The sequence below is a fragment of the Pan troglodytes genome, chromosome 5, assembly GCF_028858775.2.
Source record: "Pan troglodytes isolate AG18354 chromosome 5, NHGRI_mPanTro3-v2.0_pri, whole genome shotgun sequence".
Classification (NCBI taxonomy): domain Eukaryota; kingdom Metazoa; phylum Chordata; class Mammalia; order Primates; family Hominidae; genus Pan; species Pan troglodytes.
Genome location: NC_072403.2, coordinates 177,375,014 through 177,388,893, shown reverse-complemented (window position 1 = coordinate 177,388,893; position 13,880 = coordinate 177,375,014). Strand labels below are relative to the sequence as shown.

At 38.2% G+C, this 13,880-nt stretch overlaps 1 protein-coding gene across 6 annotated transcripts in view; it reads left to right on the top strand.

Annotated features, from left to right (window-relative positions):
• Nucleotides 1–13,880, top strand: part of C6H6orf118 (chromosome 6 C6orf118 homolog) — an 88,023-nt gene that overhangs the window by 8,687 nt on the left and 65,456 nt on the right. For all 6 annotated transcript variants that reach the window (XM_063813649.1, XM_063813647.1, XM_054686477.2 and 3 more), the window contains exons 6-7: nt 4,190–4,248; nt 7,589–7,770. In XM_063813649.1, the coding sequence (XP_063669719.1) occupies nt 4,190–4,248; nt 7,589–7,770 (241 nt within the window). The remainder of the gene's footprint in view (nt 1–4,189; nt 4,249–7,588; nt 7,771–13,880) is intronic.

Genomic DNA, 13,880 nt, shown 5'->3' with positions numbered 1-13,880 from the left:
GACACCTTATATGAATGCCCCTATTGTTTTTTAACTTACAAAGCTCTTCTAATATAACCTGTCTGTATCATTTTCCGGGGTCGAATAACAATTGGATAGGGCATACTCTTTGTATGATTTGAAAAAAGATTAAAGGAAATCTGCAACATTCAAAATATCTTCAAGAGCACGAAACAAGAAACAAAACCAAAAAACAAAATTTGGCTTCTAGTGTAACCAGAAGACAGAGAACTGTTGTATTTGTTGCTCCAATTTGTTCTTTTTTTTTTTTTTTTTAATGGAGACTTGCTCTGTCACCCAGGCTGGAGTGCAGTGGGGTGATCTCAGTTCATTGCAACTTCCATCTCCCGGGTTCAAGCCTCCTGAGTAGCTGGGATTACAGGTGTGTACCACCACGCCCTGCTAATTTTTGTATTTTTAGTAGAGACAGGGTTTCACTGTGTTGGCCAGTCTGGTCTTGAACTCCTGACCTCAAGTGATCCACCCATCTCGGCCTCCCAAAGTGCTGGGATTACAGGCATGAGCTACCACACCTGGCCTCCAATTTGGTCTTAAGGTCTCTCTCACAAGGGTGGCTATGAACTCTAGCCCTCCCCTGATGGAGCTTTGGGGGCTGGTGGAGGATATTCTCAGGGTACCCTTCATGGGATGTGTCTTCATCCTGGCCTTCAGGCTTAATGTCCAAGTGTCTGACCTGTGACCAGATATTCCTCTCACAAGAAACCTGACTATACTGGCAGAAGCCCTCGTGGTTGTTGTCTGGTGTGTATCTAGTTTATTCCTACCAAGATAGCCAGTCTCTAGGGGAGCCCTGGCTGGTAAAGGGTGACATTCAAGTGTGTCCATCAGGTGAGGCACAGAGAAGGCCACAGAACAAAGCACATTAAATAGCAGATTTGTTACTTACAGATCCCAGAGAAAAGAAGGCAGCATACCTCTCAGGGGTGGTAGGAAGTGGGGAGCTGCCTGAAACACACTCGCTCCACCAGCAGGTAGGGGAGCAAGAGAAAGAGTGAGGACCGATGAACCAAGTCTTTTGTTTGGGTCCAGAGCGGGACCCAAGCAGGTTTTCCATGGGGAATTCTGATCAGTGGGTTTAGGGCAAGAAGGCACGAGTTCTGTGGGGTCACACTGTGATGGAGAGTGCTTTCTGGGTCACTGCAGCATATTCTCATGGCCCATACAGGGTGCGGGGTTCAGTGGGTTGAGGAAAGTAGGTTGTATTTAGCTGTCTCATAGTGGGTGATCCCTGGGAGGTGGTTGTTTAAGGCAGATATCTGAACTGACCATTTTGAGGCACTGGGAGGAGGAGAAGCACGAGAAAGTGTGTCAAGCAATGGTGACTGAGCCCTGCTTCTGGAGTGAGAAAATTAAACTTCTGTTCAAAGTGAATGCCAAGGCAAAAAAAAATGAAAACAACAACAACAACAACAAAAAACTGAATTCATTGCAAATGCATCCAAAGTTTAAAAATGACTGAAAATAGGAAAGAAAACATTCAGTGCAGTGAACCAGTTGCCATGTTCCTGCTGCAAAGCTTTGTTTGTGAGAGCAAGTGAGGTTTTGGGAAAAGTTCATGGAAGAGAGAACAGTGGAGATAGATGGAGGCCTAAAATGGTTCCAAAACCACTTCCAGAGAGAGAATCCACATAAGTGAGAAAGACACACAACTGTCCTGCTGGGCTGATGGCAGCATTGACTATGATGGCAGGGGTGTGGTGGTGGGGGTGTGGTGGGGTAGGGTGGGGTGGGGTTACTTGGGAGAGGGTAGAAGTGAGAAAACAACTTTGAAATGGTAATAATACATGTGAGAAGGGGGTTAAGGGAAAGGGAGCAGCATCCTTTAGAAATGTCCAGTGAAGGCAATAGGGAGCAAGAAAGGAAAATTTAGAAACCTATAAAAAGAGGAAAATCAGGGTGCACACAACCCTTCCACATACTGTCCTTTTCCCCTCTAAACAAGCAAGGTATCCAGGACTATAGAAGGAAATCAAAACAGCACCAAAAAAACAATAAATCAATAATAAAATAGTATAAATTGCTACACTGATGGAAAAGTATCCATTTGAATTAGCAATCTCACATACTACTCCAAATCACTAGTCCAGCCCGCAAAAATGCAGAGGTGTAAACAATCTTTGTCTATACAAACTACTATGAGAAAAGAACAGAAAATGAGAATCCAAATGATTTACCTGATGAAAGTCCCTGCCTTACCAAGGAATAATAATAGTAAAGTTGAACAAGAAGAAAACTGTAGCACAGCACTCCAAGCTAAATTACATGTTCCCAAAGAGCATTTCAGGACACGAAAACAATCTTGAGTCATAAATTTAAAAACTGAGGAGAGAAATCAACAACAATAAAGAAGAAATAAAACAAGATAAAAACCGAGGAAAAAATAGTTGAAAAAGTCAAAATTATATCATAGGTCAAGACTATATTCTGAAATGCCCAAGGAAGAATAGTTTTGAATGAAAACATAATAAGAGGCATTGGGAAAAAGTAGAAAAATATTTAAAAGAATGTAAATGAGATACAGAAATAAAAAGTCAGAAAAAGTAGATGAAATAGAGCATAAGGAAATAATGTCCAATTCACGTATAATTAAAGTCCCTGAAGAAGAAAAACAAAGCAATAGAACAAAAACCTAAGTAATATTTAAAACTATAATATGTAAAAATTTTCTGGAAATAAAACTTTCGTACTATATATATTGAAAAGACTTTCATCATTATTATTAATCCATTGAATCCCCAGTTTCTTAAATTTTTTTTCTTTGAGACAGGGTCTTGCTCTGTTGCCCAGGCTGGAGTGTAGTGGCATGATCATGGCTCACTGCAGCTTCAACCTCTCAGGTGCAAGAGATCCTCCTACTTCAGCCTCCCAAGTAGCTGGGACCACAGGCACCACACCTGACTAATTTTTGTATTATTTTTAAGTAGAGCTGGGGTTTCACCATGTTGCCCAAGCTGGTCTCCAACTCCTAGGTTCAAGTGATCCACCTGCTTTGGCCATTCAAAGTGCTGGGATTACAGGCATGAGTCACCACGCCTGGCTCCAGTTTCTTAAAATTGAGGGTCATAATAACCACCCTATTTCTCTCTTAATCTGTGATGAAAAGAACTAATATGTGTAAAACTCTTAAACTGTTAGGCCCTTTGCAGACATTTGGCTTTAAATTATTTGCATGTGGATGTTTTAAATCAAATCACAGTGTTGTCCTCAAAATATGTAATACCTGTTAGACTCCTTTTTGTTTTCTCTTTAAATCTATAAAACATAAGATAGTTGATGTAGGTTACTCTGAACCAAGCAGAGGAAACAAGGAGGTTTTTTTCTGTTTTTTAAAGTTTCTTGAATTATTTACTTATTTATTTACTTTGTTTTTTTTGGGTTTTTTTTGCTTTTTTAAAGACGGAGTCTGGCTCTGTCTCCCAGGCTGGAGTGCAGTGGCATGATCTCGGCTCACTGCAACCTCTGCCTCCCGGGTTTATGCCATTCTCCTGCCTCAGCCTCCCAAGTAGCTGGGACTACAGGCACCCACCACCACACCCAGCTAATTTTTTGTATTTTCAGTGGAGATGGGGTTTCACCGTGTTAGCCAGGATGGTCTCCATTTCCTGACCTCGTGATCCGCCCGCCTCTGCCTCCCAAAGTGCTGGGATTACAGGCATGAGCCACCACACCCGGCCTCTTGTATTTTATTTTTAATTTAAACATAGTGAAATTTGTAAATCGTATCTGTTGCACAGAATAATAATACACAGGAAAGATGCAGTGTATTTCAGCATCAGGAAAGTCTTTCCATAGCCCTTAACATGTTGTTTGCCTCTGAGTGTAAAATGCTACGTTTTTTAAAATTATTTAAAAAAAATTTTTTTTGCCTTCTTCCTTCTTAGCAATTGCATTAACAAAAAAATACCAATAAATTCTACAGGAAATCATTTATTTTAAATTAACTAACTCTTTAAAGGCTTATGCAATCTTGGTAAGAAAGTATTATTTTGTTTAACTTGACTGATTTAGGCTGTCATTTAATAAATATCTTCAGAGTATCTGTTGTGTTAAAAGTAAGCAGATCTATTTTAATTTCTCAACTGTAAGAGACTTGTGGTGTAACCCAGACAAAAGAAAAAAGATATAATGGGGATCTAATATTTCCCTATTGTTTATCCTCACATTGTAGACTCAGAAGTGAACTGGAGATGGAGCTGGCATTGCTGCAGTCTGCAAAGGAACGATCAGGCAGGTGTCTGTGTGATGTCCTTCCTTATGGGTGCTTTGCTGTGACCTTCATTATTTCAGCTGCTGCAGTGTGGCTGCCTGTCTGTCAACTTGGAAGATGCTGATGCTCCCTCTGAGTTTTGTTGCGAGAATTCAACGTATTCACCCACATCACCCAAGATCACAGGGCCTGGCACGTGGTGGTGACTGCCTGTTTGTTCTTCATCTTTTTATTATTACTTGTGAGGAAAAATACGCATTTCATGAGGAATTAATTGCATTTTATGAATATTTTATGAAATAGATATTAACATTTTACAAAATAGATATTAAAATTATTTTGAATGTATACAATTTAGAATGCAATTATATGATAAAAATAAGTTTAAGTATCTTGCTCATTAACCTTGACTGTTTTCCAACTTTAAATGAAATGCGATTTTCCCTCCGAGTTTGTTAAACACTCACTCATACTCTGTTTTTAGATATTTTTTCTCAGCGTCTGGTAGGATATGCTCACAGGACTATCCTGTTTTGAATTCTTAGTAGAGCTTGGCCTCGAAGATCCTTGCCAGAGTGCTTTTACCGCCTTTTTCCCCCTGCTGCCTGTTTCCTCTTTTCTACCTATGAGCAGCACGGGTGCTGTTAACACTGCTGGATCTTGCACAGGTTTCTTGTCGCCTGATTTGCATCCCCTTGTCCCGCCTGTTCTCTGTCCCAGGCTGACTCTGCTTCTCCTTCCATCCCTTCTCAGGGCTCAGAGGTCACCTGCTTCCCTCCTTCTTCCACCACGTTGTTCGTTCTTTGTAGAGTTCCTCTCACAGACGTGAAATAGGACCCATGCTTGGTATTTTCTGTTTCCTTGCTTTCTCTTAAAACAGGCCCACAATTTAAAAACAAAACAAAAAAACAAAAAAACAGAAACTTAAGGGCTTTACTTTACTGCTAGCCACTAATAAAAAAATGGCAAAGATTAATAAAAATAAGATGCAGTGACTAACTTTCCAGAACTCTAGTAATCTTTCTTCGTGTTTGATCCTAGCCCACTGTTCCCATCACTCTTTCATTGCGATGGAACAAACCTGGTGCCCCTGGTTCTTCCTGCTTTATTATTTTCCCAAAGCTTTCTATCTCAGGAGCCTGCTCCTCCAATCATACACATTTGCTGTGGAATGTCCCCATTTTCATACCTCAGTCTTTCCCTATAGTTATGTCTTGAGGGTAGAAAAGGGTGAGGTGGAGGTCATTCCCTGGGCTTGACACTCCTTTTTGACTCTTTGAACTCAGCTGATGGTTTTGGGCTGAAACCTTCAGCTTAGGTTAAGGTGGAGAACAAATACTTTATTTTGTAGTTTCTTTCAGTTTGTGTAGAAGCTTAACTATGACCATTTCTATCCCCTCAGCTAGCTCATCATGTGTCTACTTAATTTCCCCGAATTTCAAAATTTAATGTCAAAGTTTCTCCTCTTCCAAATTTGGCAAAGTTGAATGATGGCTGTTGCTTCCACCTTGTTTACTATCTCCCAGGAAGGGTTATTAATATTTCTAACTCTTTTGTTCCCATCGAAAAGTAGTAATTGTTTTTTTCTCAAAAAATTAAGTCTCACCACTCTAATTAGTATATAACTGTGCTGATTGATGACAAATTGGCCTTAGCAGTGGATCACTTGATGTCTCCATTTCCTTTCTGTACTCCTTAAATGTTGATATTCTTTGGAGTCCAGCATTTCTTTGGAAGAGTTAACATTTTTTTAAATTCCAAATCTATTTTACCTGCTAAAAACCCTTCTTTTTTGCCTGAGATCTGTATATCCAAGTGCCTATTAGACGTGGACTCTTGAGTGTCCCATAGGTATTTCAACATGTCCGAGATTAAACTCATCATCTCCTTCTCTAAATTGGCATCCCCTGGCTATTTCAATGGATGGTATCACCAAACACATGGAGATGAAAGCCATAGAACATGTGCCAGGCAACTTTCACTCTCCTACCCCTCAACCTCTTCCAACACAGCTTGAAATAAGTGGCCAAGGTGGGATTGAAACCAAGTTCTTTCTTACCTCCATGCTTCATTGAACTCATTGTTTTCTTTCTGGCTACAACTGAGCTAAAACCTAGGGCTTATTTTTGACATTGCCTTCTCTACATTGCCAGATCTAGTCAATTACTAAGGTCTATTTTCTTTTTCTATTTCCTAAATCGTTTTTGTTGTTGTTGTTCAATTCTCTTCATGCTGGGAGTACTATTCTGATATGGATTGACTCTGTGTCCCTACCCAAATCTCATCTTGAATTGTAGCTCCCATAATTCCTATGTGTTGTAGGAGGGACCTGGTGGGAGACAATTGAATCATGAGGACAGTTTCCCCCATACTATTCTCATGGTAGTGAATAAGTTTCACCAGATCTGATGGTTTTATCAGCGGTTTCCCCTTTTGCGTATTTCTCATTCTCTCTTTGGGTGCTGCCATCCATGTAAGATGGAACTTCCTCCTCCTTGCCTTCTGCCGTGATTGTGAGGCTTCCCCAGCCACATGGAACTGTAAGTCCAATTAAATCTCTTTTGTTTGTAAATTGCCCAATCTCAGGTATGTCTTTATCAGCAGCGTGAAACAGACTAATACATACCCTGACCCGATCAACCTGTGTGAATGATTGCCATAGCTTCCCAATAGGTCTTTCTGATTCTAGTCTTGTGCTGTCTGATCCACTTTCAGGACACAATTTCACTGGAGACAGTGATCATTGTCTGATTGTGTCTCTGCCCGTATTAAAAGCCCTCAACATCTTTGACCGATTTCTTAACATAGGTCACAAGTCTTCTCAGATCTGCCCCCCGTTTCCCTCCTAGGATTGTCCCTCAATGTCTAAATTCTGTCTTCTGCTCCCTTCCAAAACCCTTCTGCTTGTCTAACTTCTCTTTATCCTTTGTATCTCAACCTAGCCACACTTCTCTGGCAAAGTCATCCCCGAGCCTTCCTCCTGCTGTGTCTGATGTTCTTGCTTTGTCTTACCGTTGCACCTTCTGCTCTGCCACTGTCACTTTCTTGTTGTTTCTTGTTGGTCTGCACTGCTAAATCACACACTCTGGAAAGGGCTAATTCACCATTGAACCTTTCTACCTAGCCCAGTGTCTGCACAAAAATGTGTTCAACAAATATGTATTGATTAGAGGAATGAATTAAAGGAGGAATACCCTCATTCTTGGGTCAGATTATTTTTATTGACATGCTTTGAGTTTGAATTATATTTTATAGTTATATATACTATAGCATACATAATATTGTTAATAATACATAATGCTATTAATAATAACTGAGATATTAAACATGGTAATACTTTGTTTTAAAAAATATTTCCAGAATCATCTGAGAAACATATAATTGATGAAAACCGACTTACTCTTATTGAGAAGGTTGAAAAGAAGAGGTGTGAAATACTCAGTAAGTGGGATGAGATACAAGCTCTGGAAAAAGAAATTAAAACAACTTTGGTTCATACTGGAATTTCAGATATCACTGAGAATAGGATTAAAAGCATAGAGGTACGCAACTTATTTATTTAAGTATTTACATTATTCTTTTGCTTGAAGACCTTGGCAAACACATGAAGTAATGTGATTTGGTAATAGGGTAAAAAAAATCATAAAATTTGGCCCAAATATACTTTTTATTTCAAAATGTTTGTAGCAAATAATCATAATAATAAAAAGATCTATCAAAATAAGAAAAAAGGAAAGTGATAAAAAATTCTATAGATTTCTGTTAATAGCCAAAACCTAATTTTTTGAGTAACATGGACATACAGAGTGGAATAATAGCCATTGAAGACTCCAGAATGTGGGAGTGTGGAAGGGGGATGAGGGATGAAATACTACCTACTGGGTACACCGTACACTATTTGGGTGGTGGTACACTAAAGCCCACCATTACACATATATCCATGTAATACAACTGCACTCATACCCCTAAATCCATAAAAGTTAAAAAATTTAAAAACAGAATTTTAAATTGTATAGAATATAACTCAATGTAACCTCCAGTTGTAGAGTATATAAGAAATACATGATTTTTTAAATTGTGGTTCTATAGTTAAATATATTTTTCCAGCACTACTTTTAGTCTCTTTAGCAGAATTATAGAGCATATAGAAAGGTGTTGGTGGTCCAACCTTTTTTATGAAAAAATTATCTCTTTCTCTTTTACAATCATATGTTCGGATGTTCTTTTTTCTTTTTCTTTTTCTTTTTCTTCTTTTTTTGGAGGGGGGACATGGATGTGTGCCAATAAAACTTTATTTACAGAAACAGGTGCAGACTGGATTAGTTTTTTGACCCCTGTTTTAGAAGAAAATTATTTAAATATAGAGGAAACGCTATGGTTTACTGTTGTAAGAATGAAATATTACTGGATGAAATAATTGTACTGATTCTAGCCTTATTTTAACAGGCTAAGTTTTTACATTTATTTATTTTATTTTATTTTATTTCTATTTTAAGTTCCAGGGTACATGTGCAGGATGTGGAGGTTTGTTACACAGGTAAATGTATGCGATGGTGATTTGCTGCACCTATCATCCTATCACCTAGGGATTAAACCCAACGTGCATTAGCTATTTTTCCTGATGTTTTACCTCCCTTCACCCTCCTGACAGCCCCCAGTGTGTGTTGTTCCCCTTCCTGTGTCCAAGTATTCTCATTGTTCAGCTCCCACTTATAAGTGAGAACACGTGGTGTTTGGTTTTCTGTTCCTGCATTAGTTAGCTGAGGATAATGGCTTCCATTTCCATCCATGCCCCTGCAAAGGACATGCTCTCATTCCTTTTTATGGCTGCATAGTATTCCATGGTGTATATATACCACATTTAAAAAATCTAGCCTATCGTTGATGGGCATTTGGGTTCATTCCATGTCTTTGCTATTGTGAATAGTTCTGCAATGGACATATATGTGCATGTATCTTTATAATAGAATGATTTATATTCCTTTGGGTATATACAAAAGGGATTTGGGTTTGCTGGGTCAAATGGTATTTTGAGTTCTAAATCTTTGAGGAATTGCCACACTGTCTTCCACAATGGTTGAATTAATTTACATTCCTACCAACAGTGTAAAAGCATTCCTATTTCTCCACAACTTTGTCAGCATCTGTTGTATCTTGACTTTTTAATAATTGCCATTCTGACTGGTGTGAGATGGTATCTCATTGTGGTTTTGATTTGCATTTCTCTGATGACCAGTGATGTTGAGCTTTCTTTCATATGCTTGTTGGCCACATGTATGTCTTCTTTTGAGAAGTGTCTGTTCATGTCCTTTGCCCATTTTTTAATGGGGTTGTTTGTTTTTTCTTGTAAATTTGTTCAAGTTCCTTGTAGATTGTGAACATTAGACATTTGCCAGATAAATAGATTGCAGAAATTTTCCCCCATTCTGTGTGTTGTCTGTTTGCTCTGATGATAGTTTCTTTTGCTGTGCAGAACTCTTTAGTTTAATTAGATCCCATTGTCAATGTTTGCTTTTGTTACAATTGCTTTTCATGTTTTCATCATGAAATCTTTGCCTATGCCTATATCCTGAATGGTATTGCTTAGATTTTCTTCTAGGGTTTTATAGTTTTGGGTTTTACATTTAAGTATTTAACCTATTTTGAGTTATTTTTTGTATAAGGTGTAAGGGAGGGGTCCAGTTTCATTTTTCTGCATATGGCTAGCCAGTTATCCCAGCAACATTTATTAAATAGGGAATCCTTTCCCCATTGCTTGTTTTTGTCAGGCTTGTCAAAGATCAGATGGTTGTAGGCGTGCAGTCTTATTTCTGAGTTCTCTATTCTGTTCCATTTGTCTATATGTCTGTTTTTTGTACCAGTACCATGCTGTTTAGGTCACTGTAGCCTTGTAGTATAGTTTGAAGTCAGGCAGCATGATGCCTCCAGCTTTCTTCTTTTGGCTTAGTGTTGTGTTGGCTATAGGGGATCTTTTTTGTTTCCATATGAAATTTAAAATAGTTTTTTTTCTAGTAATGTGGAGAATGTCAATGGTAGTTTAATGGGAATAGCATTGAATGTATAAGCTACTTTGGGAAGTATTGCCATTTTCATGATATTGATTCTTCCTATCCATGAGCATGGAATGTTTTTCCATTTATTTGTGTCCTCTCTGATTTCCTTGAGTAGTGGTTTGTAGTTTTCCTTGAAGAGGTATTTCACCTCTCTTGTTGGCTATATTCCTAGATATTTTGTTCTCTTTATGGCAATTGTGAATGGGAGTTCATTCATAATTGGGCTCTCTGTTTGTCTGTTGTTGGTTTACAGGAATGCTTGCAATTTTTGCATATTGAGTTTGTATCCTGAGACTTTGCTGAAGTTGCTTATCAGCTTAAGAAGCTTTGGGGCTGAGATGATGGGATTTTCTAGATGTAGAATCATGTCATATGCAAACAGAGACAATTCGACTTCCTCTCTTCCTATTTCAATACCCTTTATTTCTTTCTCTTGCCTGATTGCCCTGGCTAGAACTCCCAATATTATGTTGAATAGGAGTGGTGAGCAAGGGCATTCTTATCTTGTGCATGCCAGTTTTAAAGAGGAATGCTTCCAGCTTTTGCCCAGTCAGTATAATATTGGATGTGGGTTTGTCATAAATGGCTCTTACTATTTTGAGATGTGTTCATCAATACCTAGTTTTTTTGAGAGTTTTAAACATGCAGGGATGTTGAATTTTATAGAAGGCCTTTTCTGTGTCTATTCAGATAATCATGTGGTTTTTGTCTTTAGTTCTGTTTATGTGATAAATTTTACCGATTTGTGTATGTCAAACCAGTCTTGCATCTTGGGGGTGAAGCCAACTTGATTGTGGTGAATAAGCTTTTAGATGTGCTGCTGGATTCGGTTTGCCAGTATTTTATTGACGATTTTTGCATCAATGTTCATCAGAGGTATTGGCCTGAAGTTTTCCTTTTTTGTTGTATCTTTTCCAGGTTTTGGTACCAGGATGATGCGGGCCTCATAAAATGAGTTAAGGAGTCCCTCCTTTTCAAATGTTTGGAAGCGTTTCAGAAGAAATGGTGCCAGTTCCTGTTTGTACCTCTGGTAGAATTCAGCTGTAAATCCATTTGGTCCTGGGCTTTTTTTTTTAATTTGTGGACTATTTATTACTACTTCAATTTCAGAACTCATTATTGGTCTATTCAGGGATTCAACTTCTTCCTGGTTCAGTCTTGGGAGGGTGCATGTGTCCAGAAATTTATCCATTTATTCTAGATTTTCTAGTTTATTTGCATAGAGGTGTTTTAGCATTCTTTGATGGTTGTTTGTATTTCTGTGGGGTCAGTGGTGATATTCCCTTTATCATTTTTTATTTTGTCTATTTGATTCTTCTCTCTTTTCTTCTTTATTAATCTAGCTAGTGGTCTATTTATTTTATTAATTTTTTTTCAAAAAACCATCTCCTAGATTCACTGATTTTTTGAAGGTTTTTTTGTGTCTCTATTTCCTTCAGTTCTGCCATGATCTTGATTATTTCCTGTCTTCTCCTTGCTTTGGGGTTTGTTTGCACTTGGTTCTCTAGTTCTTTTAGTTGTGATGTTATATATTGATTTGAGATCTTTCTAGCTTTCTGATGTGGGCATTTAGTGCTATAAATTTCCCTCTAACACTGCTTCAGCTGCATCCCAGAGATTCTGGTATGTTGTCTGTTCTTATTAGTTTCAAAGAGCTTCTTGATTTCTGCCTTAGTTTTATTATTTACTCAGGAGTCATTCAGGAGCAGGTTGATCAATTTCCATGTAGTTGTGTGGTTTTGAGTGAGTTTCTTAATCTTGAGTTCTAATTTGATTGCATGTGGTCTGGGAGACTGTTTGTTATTGCTGAGGAGTGTTTTACTTCCAATTATGTGATTGATTTTAGAGTAAGTGCCATGTGGTACTGAGAAGAATGCATATTCTGTTGTTTTGGGATGCAGAGCTCTGTACATATCTATCAGGTCCACTTGATCTGAGCTATTTCAAGTCGTGAATATCTTTGTTAATTTTCTGTCTCTATGATCTGTTTAATATTGACAGTGGGGTGTTAAAGTCTCCCACTATTATTAGAGACTTTGTAGGTCTCTAAGAACTTGTTTTATGAATCTGGGTGCTCCTATATTGGGTGCATATATATTTAGGATAGTTAGTTCTTCTTGTTCAGTTGAACCCTTTACCATTATGTAATGCCATTCTTTGTATTTTTTTATCTTTGTTGGTTTAAAGTGTGTTTTGTCAGAAAGTAGGATTGCAACCCCTGCTTTTTATGATTTCCATTTGCTTGGTAAGTTATCCTCCATTCCTTTATTTTGAGCCTATGTGTGTCTTTGCATGTGATATGCGTCTATTGAATACAGCACACTGATGGGTCTTGACTCTATCTAGCTTGCCATTCTGTATCTTTTAATTGGGGCATTTAGCCCATTTACATATAAGGTTAATATTGTTATATGTGAATTTGATCCTGTCATCATGATGCTAGCTGGTTATTTTGCACACCTGCTAATGTAGTTCCTTCATAGTGTCATTGGTCTGTGTGTTTTTGTAGTGGCTGGTAATGGTTTTTCCTTTCCATGATTAGTGCTTCCTTCAGGAGCTCTTGCAAGGCAGGCCTAGTGGTGACAAATTCCCTCAGCATTTTCTTGTCTGAAAAGGATTTTATTTATCCTTTGCTTATGAAGCTTAGTTTGGTTGGTTATGAAATTCTGGGTTGCAAATTATTTTCCTTAAGAATGTTAGGTATTGACCCCCAATCTCTTCTGGCTTGTAAGGTTTCCACTGGGAGGCATGCTGTTAGTCTGATGGATTTCCCTTTCTAGGTGACCTGGGCCTTCTCTCTGGCTACCCTTAACAATTTTTTCCTTCATTTCAACCTTGGAGAATCTGATGATTATGTATATTGGGGTTAATCTTCTCATGGAGTATTTGACTGCAGTTCTCTGGATTTCCTGTATTTGAATGTTGGCCTGTCTTGCTAGGTTGGGGAAGTTCTCCTGGATGAAATACTGAAGTATGTTTTCAAACTTGGTTTCATTCTCCCCATCTCTTTCAAGTACCCCACTCAGTGGTAGTTTCAATATTTTTACATAATCCCATAATTCTCAGAGGCTTTTTTTATTCCTTTCATTCTTTTTTCTTTAATCTTGTCTGCCTTTTTTCAGCAAGATACTCTTCAAGCTCTGAGATTATTTCCTCCACTTGGTCTATTTGGCTATTGATACTGGTGGTTGCATTGTGAAGTTCTTGAGTTGTGTTTTTCGACTCCATCAGGTCATTTATATTTCTCTAAACTGATTATTCTGGATAACAGCTCCTATAATGTTTTATCATGGTTCTTAGTTTCTCTGCACTGGATTAGAACATACTCCTTTAGCTCAGTGAAGTTCGTTATTACCCACCTTCTGAAGTCTAATTCTGTCAGTTCATCCATCTCAGCCTCAGCCCAGTTCTATGCCCTTGCTGGAGAGGTGTTGAGATCATTTGGAGGAGAAGAGGCACTCTGGTTTTTTGAGTTTTCAGTTATTTTGCATTAATTCTTTCTCATCTTCATGCACTTATCTATCTTTGATCTTTGAGAGTGCTGACCTTTGGATGGGGTTTTGGTGAGGTCTCATTTGTTGATGTTTTTGTTGTTGTTG